Source organism: Notolabrus celidotus, chromosome 13 (assembly GCF_009762535.1).
Source record: "Notolabrus celidotus isolate fNotCel1 chromosome 13, fNotCel1.pri, whole genome shotgun sequence".
NCBI lineage: Eukaryota > Metazoa > Chordata > Actinopteri > Labriformes > Labridae > Notolabrus > Notolabrus celidotus.
Genome location: NC_048284.1, coordinates 27,968,345 through 27,981,131, shown reverse-complemented (window position 1 = coordinate 27,981,131; position 12,787 = coordinate 27,968,345). Strand labels below are relative to the sequence as shown.

The window sequence follows — 12,787 nt, the reverse complement described above, 5'->3', positions numbered from 1 at the left end:
AAGAGATTTAAAAACCCTTTAGCTGGTTCAGGTTTGATTATGAACATTACACGGATGTTTAGCCTTGAGTTGGACAAACTACCCTCCGCAGCGCTGCTCTCCACTGTGTGAACACTGTTTAAATATCTCCTGATTCCTTTCTCTATAGTGGCGCGTTGTTCCATGTTTAACGGATGGCGGCCTTATTTGAGTTTTCTCTCCTTCATCACCTCGTTGTTTTTGCAATATAGATTTAAAAAATCTAAGTTTTATGCTTATAATATTCTGTTGTCCCTTTTACTTTAAGCTACGAGTCTCTTAATTGTAAAGGGTTATGCGTAATATTGTCATGCGGTCACCATCATGCAGACTTTGGGTCAACAAGGAAAAACAACAAACATTCGACTATTCGTCGACTATGGGCAAAATCTGATGAATCAGATTCAACTAAGCAAATCCTTAGTCGGGCTCACCCCTAACTCACAAAAACTGTGGACTTCTGTTCTTTTTAAATTAATGACCCAAATCAATATTCATTCATTCATTCTGCTTGTTGACTCCTCAGACCTCAACCTTAAGTATACACACATCTTTGGGATACACAAGTATTGATGACTTTGCTCCAAAGAGGAAAGCATGTGGGTCAGTACTCACTCTCAGTGGGTCAGAGAAGTCTGGCAGATCAGGCACCAGGACGCCAACCAGAGCACACACCACAATGAGCACGGTGCACACCCCCAGCACCACCACTGGCCAATCAGCTATCACCTCTGCATAACTGAAAACAAGGAGGAGACTTTTAGTTAAAGCACAGTGGTGACAACACTAGACCTCTGTAAGAAAGTACATTTCAAGAACAACATGTCTGTAGTAACAAAGAGAAACAGAGTAGGATGGTCGGGGGAAATGTCACTACATGCATGTCACCCTGTTTAGTGGTAGAGCATTATATCATTAGAGCAGTATCGGAGCTACAGCCCAGGCTAGTGGCAGCTTGGATACAACTCATGACCGAGACAGTGATACAAATATAAATTAGTTGTTCTGATTAGAGAGAGAGAAAGGGGAAAAACAGACAAAGAGTGAGAGATAGAGAAAGAGAAAGAGAGAGAGAGAGAGAGAGAGAGAGAGAGAGAGAGAGAGAGAGAGAAGGATGATATTTCCCTGACACTTTGTGTGATCAGTGTTTGAAAAGGAAACATAAGTCAAAAAGCTTCTTTCAGACAAGGTTCAGTATTAGGTGTCGTGTCCACTGCTGCCGTTTTTTGCGCTGGCAGCGCCGGTTTTCCATTCAAACTCTGTGATTAAGCGTTTTCAGCGCTCGATGCCCCAAACATCAGCTGATATTGTTGCAGCGCTCTCAGTTGAAAAAAGTAGTAACTAATCAGAATCAAGAAGGGGTGGGACTTCCGGTTTCAACTTTGTCAATAGCAATGGCGGAGGTCAGTACGGAGGAGGAGAGTTGTCACACTTGTTTTTTCAAAGTACAATTTCTGAGTTTGGAGCTACAACTAATGCTCTGACATGATTTCTATCAATATTTTTTTCAATTTCTTGTTAAAATATCATTGAATGAAAGCATGTATGAAGCATGCAAACATTTTAAAACAGACCTAACAGTTACTTCTTAGGGAAGTGGAAGTGACGTGAGACATATTTCATTACCTAGCAGCACTCTGAAATTGAGGTTGTGGGCGCTCCGAGTGCAAAAAAGACGCGACAGTGGACAAGGCCCCTAAAATGTGGCAAAAATGTAAACCTGACAGCCGTTCCTGCATATATTTGTTGTCTCTGTTTTGCTGTCTTTACTGATATTTTATTACTGAAAATCATGATAGTACTTCTTTTTAAAAACCTAGAAAACAAGTTTCACTCTCCTCTAAAACGCCTCCTTGGTCAGGGTACAGACAGTGGAGCTCACAGCAGTGTAATGGAGAGATGAGCAGATCAAGGTTCTGCTAAACAGAGGAGGTCTGGTACAGAGAGACGCACAACTCTCCTCGATAACTCTCATGACTCACTACGAAGGAATGACAGCTCTTCGGGAGGAATGATTGATGGCTGACATGAATTAAGGGAGGAGGAGAGAGCGGCGCAATCCTAAGCATCAACACAGGAGAAACTATTTTGGCAGCTCTTACCTTTTGGGGAATCGAATGGGCCTTGCAGGGCTGAAAAACAAAAAGATAGAGATAAATCAGGTTTACATGTGGAAGACGGAGAAACAGCCAATCAGAAACAGATTTGCGCACATCTTTTCATCAGAAGTCCATGCCGTTCTCTACTCCAGCAGCAGCACACAACTCTGGTACTGAACCGCTGACAGATTGAAATTGACACTGCTTTCTAAACTGTTTTGCAAATTTATCCCAACACTCATTGATCTTTTCTTAGATGTCTCTCAGACGTCACAGAAAAGTTTGTCTCTGTGTTTTTAATCTAGACACAGACAATTAAAACGTAGACGATTTAACAAACAAACTGACATGGACATAAAACTTTCTGCACGGCCCTGAATTCACCTTGAAGGATTTCTGACGGAACCCAAAGAAGTCTAAGAATCATCAGCTTAAAGTCAAATATCTTTGAGTGATTGTGTTTTCATTCAGTGCTGGTTCAGCTCAGTTGGTAGACCAGGCGCCCCATGCACAGAGGCTGCAGTCGTCATGGCAATGGTCATATGATCAATTCCAGGTCCCTACATTTGGTACGTCATTCACTCTCTCCCCACATTTCCTGTCTCCTGTTCAAGCTGTCCCATGCAATAAAGGTCAACAAAATAATGTTCAATGGTAGAAATCTAAATTTGACAACAGGAGGATGAGTTAGGGTCCTCACTCACTGTGATGGATTTAATAACCACACAGGTGATGGAGAAGGCAGAGAGCAGACAGACCTGTCCTTCTATTAGACTGACCTAGAGGTAAATTTGACCACAGCAGTCTTAACATTTACCAATAGATGGTAAATGGACTGTGTTTTTAAAGCACTTTCTCTGGTCTTTGGACCACTCAAAGTGCTTTTACATTGCATGTCATATTCACCCATTACACCACATTCATACACTGATGGCTGAGGCTGCTATGTAAAGCACCATCAGTATTAACTAATCCCATTCACACACTGCTGGTACAGGGGGCAGTTTGGGGAAAAGTGTCTTACCCAAGGACACTTTGGCATGTGGACTATGAGACCTGGGATCAAGATGACAGACCCTACCATTGAGCCAACACATTAATATTATAGCCAGATGACTATTGGAACAGCAATATATTGCTGCATAGAAATTGACAAACTTGACAAAGATAGCATAGCATAGCATATATATTTCAGGGAAATGGACTTTCCCTTGATCTTCCGGAGTGACCTCTGTCCTGGTTCAAACAAACACTCCATAATGAAAAACACAAACTCTTTGCCCTTTAAAACGTTGCCAAGGGAAAACTCTGTTCTACAAATGTAATTTTTTTCATTGTGCTCTGAGCCTTGGCTCTCCATGTATGGCCTCGAACAGCAGACCTCGGTACACAGACTCAGCCCAACATTTAAGGAGACCAGTTCCAGGAAATAGTTGGACTGGATTTATATAAGTGCTTTCAGGCATATCTATTTGTTCACTGAGAATCTGTTTTAAATTTTGGCCAGCACCGCTTTAATCTGGATCCGTTTAGCCTATTGGAAAGATGTGTAGCATACCTGAGTCAGCCATTTGGCAACACTTTTAAACTATAAAGATGAGACTGATCAAGGCTCCATCGAGTCGATAGTAATAACTCTCATAAAACTTAGACAAACAGCCGTGAATTTAAGTGATGGGTTAAAGATTGGAGACAGAACAATAGTTGACGCTTTGACTTTTAATTTGAATAAGAATGCCCGTAGTCTATAAAACACACACATCCACCCCATATGCACATAAAAGTTGAATCTACAAACCAACCTAACACCCCCCTGGAGAGGATGGCTGAGTTGGTAGGCAGTTGGCAACAAAGGGCGGATGACTGCCTGAGTTGTTAGTTTTATTCTTTATTCATGACGCTACTAAAGCAAACCTTGAGAATAGACCGACGTATCCTCCACACCAAACTGTCCAAAACTCTCTCTCTTTCTTTCCGTGGCCTCTCTTTTATTTTCATTCCATCTCCCCTCGGCCGTGAGTAACCTGTCAGTGTCACTCTGCTGACCAGAGAGAGATGTTACTTGATCACTGGGCCAATTAAAAAGGTAAACACAGACCCTCAGCCACTCACTCAGCACTGTGCTGACAGAAGAGAGAAACAGAGAAGAGAGGGAGTGTGAGAGCAGGTGTGTGTGTGTGTGTGTGTGTGTGTGTGTGTGTGTGTGTGTGTGTGTGTGTGTGTGTGTGTGTGTGTGTGCTTACAGGCACTGTGCATGTTTAGGCTGTCCCAGATGAAAATGGACAATCTAGAGATTAGAGACTTTTTTTGGGTTGGTTCCAAATCAGTGGTCTAAAAATGCAGAAAGAGATGTATGAAGGAGTTAGAGCTCGAAGAAAGAGCATGTGTGAAATAACCGGGCACAGGTGGTCGCTTTCTTTCTGAAGGCAGAGAGTAAAACATGTCATCAAAAAGAGGGAGGACATGAAGAATCTGAATAATGTTGTATTTTCTTGGCAGCATCTTGACAACATGCATAATGTTTCACTTGTGTTACCAATTTAAGCTACTGTCATCATGATATTAACAAAGCAAAAATTCAATGAATAAGACACACCAGTTTAGGCGTCACATATTTACAGTCAGCATGCTAACATGTTACCTATCAGATGAAGCTCTGTGTACTGAACCTATGCCACTAATTACATTTAGACTTTTTGTTTAATTCGATAAAGTTTGAACAAAGAAAGAAACAAAGAGAAGAGCGGGGAAAAGAGTGTACCTCAAGAGATTTGCATGCAAGAGAAACAATGTGTTGTAAAATCTATATATATATATATATAGATAACATAGAACAGAACATTTTACAACACATTGTTTCTCTTGCATGCAAATCTCTTGAGGTACACTCTTTTCCCCGCTTCGGTATAGCCATTACTAATTCTCCAGATAGCTTTTCCTCACAGATCAAGTGTGCACAACCAGAACTTAGGGATGAACAATTGTTGTTTCATAAAACTAACAAAAACAAACAAACAAAACAAAAGCAGCCCTCCAATGTCAGTATCAGACAGTAGTGGGTAGATTGTCACGGTACTGTGACCTTGAAAGCACCTTTTAGATGACTTAATAGCCTTTTAGCAACAAAAACTCAACTTGAAAACATAGATTTGCCAAAGATTTGGCCAAAAAGTGTATTTAATTTATTGTATTGTATGTTCTTGAGATGACAAACAAATATAATGTCTCTGGTGATTCAGTGACCACATTTGGACTCTGTTATTACCTCCGATGCGTGCTCTGCTGCAGAACAACTTGACCCTGCACCTCTCTGTGTTTTACATTGCGGGTGAGGCGTAAAAGAGCTGATCCAGGCCTGCCTTGAACAGGCAACAAAAAAGGGACTGCTGATTAATACATGCATTACCATTACATTTTGATTTCCAGAATTTGATGTGTTGTTTTTGTGCTGTTTTTCATTAAATGTGGGTTTTATGTTTTACAAACCCTCACATCCTGTTTCTAATAATGATTGACATGGGGACCCAGCTTTTTAAGGAAACAGGTTTGTCTTTATGATAGTGTTAAATGGGACTTACTTCTCCATGAATGTGCATGAGTCTGTATATTTGTGTTAAACAAGTGTGTAAGCATGCTGTTGAGTTTGAAGGTGAAGTTTCAAAGGAGAGGGGACACATGGTCAACACAGGGCAGTTGCATATTTCATGAACAAGGCCTCATAACTTTAGTAAGAGTAATTAGTGTCAAATCTCAGGCTGCAGACTCTCCGGACTACTTCTTTGGAGGAATGCTGCACACAATGACAGGCTCAACCGAGGAGGAAGGATGGTCTGTGGTTGTTCATTCATACAAAGACTCAATGCTAAAGCTGAATTCCTTATTGCATAAAATTTAACAACCAGTGAAAGTCATCCTATGAAAATGTACGACACACATGTGACACTTCTAATCAACATCAAGTGTAGAGACTACTGTGCCAGGTATAACAGATCTGGGTGTTACTGAAAAATGAGTTTGTGTGCAGGAAAGTATAGTTGGTGGTAAAAATGTCAGACCAATGGCTAACAATCTCTCATTCTTCCTCACTCCAGATCAGCTGATTTTAAAGTCAGAGTTTTCAGAGTCACAAAGCTGTTTGTCTTTAAACCTGGTGACATCACCATGCTAACTAATATAGTAAAGCTAACCTGTGGACCCGTCAGGACCACAATCCAGACAAAAGTCAAGACCAGGTAATATTAAGAGTTTTGGCTTATTATAGCGCCGTCTGTTCAGTGATTATAATCTGTTGATGTTCTTTATGGACAGTGTAGATCCTCAGCTAAATCAATATAGTTATTGGCACATTTAAAAAAGTCATCTTAAGTTAATAAAGCCACGAAAAGAGACTGTGCAATAACGTAATGAATATGTTTCTTTATTTTATACCATATACAGTGGGGCAAAAAAGTATTTAGTCAGCCACTGATTTAAAAAATCCTACAATGTGATTTCCTGGATTTTTTTTTCTCATTTTGTCTCTCATAGTTGAAGTGTACCTCTGATTAAAATGACAGACCTCTCTCATCTTTCTAAGTGGGAGAACTTGCAAAATCAGTGGCTGACTAAATACTTTTTTGCCCCACTGTAATACACCAGGAATGTACAATAGGAGATACTTCTTTTGGCTTAAAAATAAAATTAAGATATAGTTTTGGAATAATAATAAAAAAATCTCATTATATTTCCAACCAGTGGAAATGGCTGCAAATCTTTAGTAATTAACTCCCTCACTGCGCTTGTTATGTTTTTGTGTCTTTCTGAATCATTGAAGTATGTATGATGAACAGCATCAATGAGAGACTGTTGTTATAGAATGACGGTGTTGCCTGCTTGGCTATCCTGCTTGAAGACAGTGACATCACCAGGTGACGTGCAGTCAAGCTGGAAGAGTTTCTCTTAGAGTAGGTGACACATGTAAAACAATGTTTGCAGACTGTCATTGTTTTATTTACCACAGCACAGATTTGAAAGACAGCAGTGCTCACTCATGTTTCAGTAATGTGTGAAATCTGTAACTAGTGTTGTCAGCTTCACTAATCTTAAACGCATAGATTGGATGTTTACTTGTGGGGAAGAGATTCCTAATCTCAGTGCGAGGGCTAACAGGCAATCATAAACAAAGCCAATTCAGAGAGAAATATAACAGATGTATAATATGTATACGCAAAACTAAAATTAATATAACACACAAGCTTTGGACTGTGAATGATGCACCACAGGTTCAAAATTGAAGTTCATATATTAAGAATAGTGGCATCCTTGGAATCCAGAATCCTTGATGTCTAAGATTGAGTTAAAAGCTGTCCTCATTACTTAGAAAGAAAAAGACTCTCTCTCTCTTTTTCACAAACACACACACACACACACACACACACACACACACACACACACACACACACACACACACACACACACACACACACACACACACACACACACACACACACACACACACACACACACACACACACAGAGATAACCATGAGGAGGTTGCTCTGATTGGATGTGTAAATATAAAGATAAGATATGAAGATTTGTTTTGTGGGAATGAATTCATGTAATGACAGAAAATAGATGTGAATATAGGGATTGATGACATCCAAACTACTTCTCTTTTGGCACATGTAAATTAAAATGTTTCAGTGCATGCAGATGGAATTGATTGATTTAGTAATTTTTTATTTCTTATTTTTTACTTGTATGTTTTTTCTATTATTATTTTACATGTTCAAAATGAAGACATCAAATCAAATAAAAATTAAACAGCGTTTTACACTTAAGCTTAATTTCCATTCTTCATAGTTATGTTTGGTAGGCAATTAGAGGGGAAAATAAGGAGGTTTACAGTCCTTGTGAAAACATGCTACAAGTCAATTATCAATATTTACACTGCACTTGAAGCCTAATGCTTGAAATGTAATGATGTCAGAGGTATTACATACATTTCTGGCTTGCATTCACAGAGAGACAAATTCTCATTTCTGATAATCTACAACAAGAACAGGAGTACAGGAGGTGAACTCTTTTAAGAATGTGTATGAACTACAGTGTAACAGTGACTGTACAACCTGACAGAGGACATAATATTTAAGCTTTCACAGGTGATGTTTTTAAGAAGGGGCCCGTAACCCTTGACCTCCTTTGTAGATTACTTTTTCACAATGTTCACGTCTTTATTTCAGCTCCTTTTCACACAGCCACTGTGATGACCAAACCACAGACAGGCCCAACCAATCACTGATTCTATACTCTTCACTGACTGGATATCTAAAAGAGAACTATATAATAAGTTGTAATGAATAAGTCTTTTTGTAGCTCAGCCAAACCAATAATGAGGTGCTTGTCAGACATGTATTACTGACCTGAGGCTGCACAAATCTCTGTGGAGAGAGTCAGTGAAATATTTGTTTAACAAGTTAATTAAGTAAAGCATATCCTCAACTTAGGGCTGGGCGATAATTCAATAACGATTATTATCGTCATATCACTTTTCTCAATAGAGATATAAGACATTTTCAATAAAAATTTGATATAAATAAACCTGTAATGACACCCCCCAACCACTGGAAAGGAAGCAGGTGCTAATGAGCCTTAAATGCTAGTTAGCACCCAACATTCAACAGAAGAAGGAGACGGCATTTAACAGCCAATCATGTCGCAGAGTGAGAATGAGGCGGGGCTTAAAGACGTTCGGAGCGGAAGGGCGAACACGGCTGAAATGAGAGACAGCGGCATGGAAGAAAACTCAAAACCTAGAAGCTCAAAGCAGAGTCGTTAGTCTGACACTACACTGACTCTGCCTTTACATTTAAATGAAATACTGATTTGATATTTATCGTGATAATTATGGATATCGACTGCTATTAAATATTTTAACGTTATAACATCATTTTCAATATCGCCCAGCTCTACCTCAACTTATCAAAGAAAGTCAAGCCCAAAAAAACAAAAACCTTCGCCACATTCTGAGTACAGACGCAAGTTTAACCCTTCAACACCCAAATGATAAATTGGACAAGCCAGCAGAAACAAGCTGTCTTTGCACAGCTGAGGCTGTTCAGGCATTTTATCAGAGGTTATGACAGTATAGATGTAAGGTCAGGCCTTAATCTTGTATTGTGGGATGGCTTGGGTTTCCAAAAAGAAATATTAAGAAACAAATGCAAGCTTACTTTATGAAACACATTCATGTTTTGTTGGGAATAGATTGCTATGATGTAAAACTCACACAAGAGATCTCCCTAAAGAAATGATTTTACAATTTATCACCATGTGAGAGAATGTGTGACATAAGTGTCTTGTGATCACAGACGTAATCCCTCTGCTAATCTGGCAGATTATAGCCTACAGCAGACCAAACTCTTGTTTGACTCAATACCTTCATGTTAGAGATGGTACTAAAAATATAGTATCCTATGATATGTCCATGTGTGCCTTTTTATAATGATCATCAAAGCCCAGCAGCCCTCTGAGCATGTAGGGAGGACTGGAGTCAAAGAGAGATTAGGTCTAAAGGTCTTTTTTTTAACATCTTGGTTCAGGCAAACTTACACAAATGAGACAGGTATATAGTTTCCAAAGTCTTATCTCACCATCTCTCTCTTGCTCTGTTTCACTCACACACACATACAAACACATGCCCACAAAGAACCGTACAGGAAAGAAGGGGGTGGGTGGGGGTTAGAGTTGCTGAGCAAACCCCAGACATGTAACTCAGACCTGTCATCGCTGAACTAGAGACCTGTTTTGTAAATAGAAGAGTGGTTGAGCGTCAGAGACCCATACAACCCACGGCACATCTGCTCTCCATTCTGATGTTGGACCAAAGAAAAGGCGGAATGGAAAGAGAGAGAGAGAGAGAGAGAGAGAGAGAGAGAGAGAGAGAGAGAGAGAGAGAGAGAGAGAGAGAGAGAGAGAGAGAGAACTAAGGAAGGAAAAATTAAGTAACAAAGAGCAGGAAGGAAAAAAGGTATCTTTGAAGGATTATGTGCTGCCTTGGTACGCCCCGCTAGATTTGGTGTTTGTTCCTGCTGTGGCTACACAAACCTCTCCCTTCATGTCAGCCACAACTTCCCTCTCTAATAAACATTTCTGTGCTGTGAAGCAAGAAGAAGTATATGTATCATGCTAATCTTTTTCCCCACCATAAAATGCTACTGTGTGCTCCTCTTTTTTTTTTTTTTTTACCTTACTCAGTGGAGATTTATGAGAACTGCAGCCAATTGTGTTCAAACCCCCAACTCCTTCATCCAAGGTCAATGGTTTTAAGCAGCTGTACACAAATTGATGAACTGCAAGTATCACAACAACAGACTCAATACACAGCTAGGATATTGGTTAGTTAAAGCTAGGGTTGGTAGTCTCGGAAAACCAGCATGAATTTGAATGTAGCTTTTCCTCAGGACTCAGTCTAACCCCTCCCCTCCTCCCTCGGAGCTCCTCCAAAACGACGCCCCCCCCCCCCCCCCCCCCCCGCTCACATGCACGAGCGCCGCTGATTCTCGACCATATGATCGTGACTGATTCAAAACCGGTCCTCACCAAAACATTATCATAGTGAAAGTTAAAAACACAAACAAACATGGCTGCTGTTAGTACTCACAACTATCATTCTAGCATTATCCAGTTGTACCAGTGACACGATATCAGGAGAAAAGTTATAACACATATAATACTGTAACAGCTCTACTGTTTGTTAAACGTGTTCAGTGTAGATGTTCTTAATTCCTACAGTGTTGACGGTCAGTGAAGGCATCAGGAGAGGTGTAGAGTGTGCGAGTGGGAGAGAGGAGAGGAGAAGTTTTTCATTCATTCAAACATTGATTGTTGCTTTGTTGGTTGGCGTGATCACGGCCGACAGTGACCGGTTATTAAAGCTCAACATTTTCACGAATCGGCTTGGACGGACGCTACAATAAATATATATTTTCTGTAGGACTTACTGAACGTCATTAATTATTCTGCTTGTTGGTGAGAGCTTTTTAGACTCTGATCCGGACTACAGTCCTGAGCAAAGCACCTCATCAGGTCAGAGGGGACAGGCCCGAGGACGAGCGAGAGGGGCAGTAAATAGAGTCAGGGGAAGTAGAGGCAGGAGACGGGGACTCGGAGGAGTGCACGCCGGGGAAATGTACGCGCAGGAGGAGGGCAGAACGGCTGAACGGGATTTGATTGGTTTAAAATTTGGGGAGCCAAAAACGGTGATTGGTTGGTGTTTTCCCAGGTTTACTCCGGCTGTAGATAGCAGTTTTTTTTCCCTCTTTTTTAGGAACACATCATGTATTGATTACCATCAGGACATAAAGATCATTTTAACCAGTATGACAAAAAGTGTATCTAAATCTGATTACCAACCCCAGCTTTAAGTTTCCTATCACTCAAGGATCATTTCCTGGATCCTTCAAGCTTAAGGCACCTAACATGGGGGGAAATAAAGGCCAGGAAAGAAAAAGTGTATAGTTTGCAACAGGGTTGTTAACAATTAATCGAATATCGATTAATTGAGTGTGAAGAACTTAATCAAAAACGTTTTTTGTTTTCAAATTTGTATCACGTGGAACAAACATCATGTGGTCTTATATTTTGCTCTGCTATCAGGGAGGTGTTTTAAGTTTAAAGCACGTTTCAATGTGAATCAGCTGCTAAAGGTGTTGCACACAGTGGGGGTTGCGGCTGAGTGACAGGTCTCCAAGAGCGCTTTTTTTCTCTCGCTGCCAGACTGATTATGACTCGGTTGCGCTCCCAACTGACACCTGACCACGTTCACATGCTTATTTTTCTCAATAAGAACGAATAGACAGAAAACTGGACACTGTGAGTCTGAAATATATTTCTATACAGTTCTCTTGTTGCAGTAAATCCACATGTTGATATTCAGCATGTTTAACATTGTGTACGCCTCATTATTATCCGTAGCTATTCAATACTGTCAGTTACATACATTGTGTTGCAAAAGAAATTTTGATTCAGGGGGAGAAAACGCATTTGGCATTGTTTTTGACATGGAAAACGTCAATTCTTTAGATGATTAATCGCTAATTGATCATTAATACTCCCAAAGATCGATCATGGAGAATACTTAAAATTTACATTCCTAGTTTGCAACGGAGCTCTTTGCAGCAGCTGTGTGCTTGGCTTCAAGAGACTGGACACACTCTGGTGATATAACTCATCTCAAATCGACACATAATCACGGATCCAAAATAACAGTGTGGCGTTAAAAGGAATTTGCTTTATCGCATTATTATCGCATTAACTTTAACAGCACCAACAAAAACCTATACAACCCTGCAACAAATGAAGCAACTCCATGAACAGCATGTTCAAGGACATCCATGAACAGTCTTGAGTCATCAGCACTTTTCTCTCAGACTGAAAAACCACAACAATACTCACACCACGAGGTTAGAGCTATTGGATAAAAATGGAAAGCATCTGATTTTACGCCGACGACACTGGATTCCATAAAACGTTCCATCACTTCTCTACGTGACAAGGAATGTCACTTTGTGTTAATGGTAAGTAGGCCGCCCTAACATAGATCTATTCATCTTGCAACCACTCAAAGCACTCTCACTACAAGTCAGCACTCTCACTCTCACACACTGATAGCAGAGGCTGCAGAGCGT

The 12,787-nt window shown here is 40.2% G+C and overlaps 1 protein-coding gene across 7 annotated transcripts in view; it reads right to left on the bottom strand.

Moving 5' to 3' along the window:
* disp1 (dispatched homolog 1 (Drosophila)) overlaps positions 1-12,787 on the bottom strand; it is a 90,275-nt gene that overhangs the window by 11,213 nt on the left and 66,275 nt on the right. For all 7 annotated transcript variants that reach the window (XM_034699334.1, XM_034699336.1, XM_034699335.1 and 4 more), the window contains 2 exons: positions 2,121-2,150; positions 634-757 (listed from right to left, as the gene is read on the bottom strand). In XM_034699334.1, coding sequence (XP_034555225.1) covers positions 634-757; positions 2,121-2,150 — 154 coding nt within the window. The remainder of the gene's footprint in view (positions 1-633; positions 758-2,120; positions 2,151-12,787) is intronic.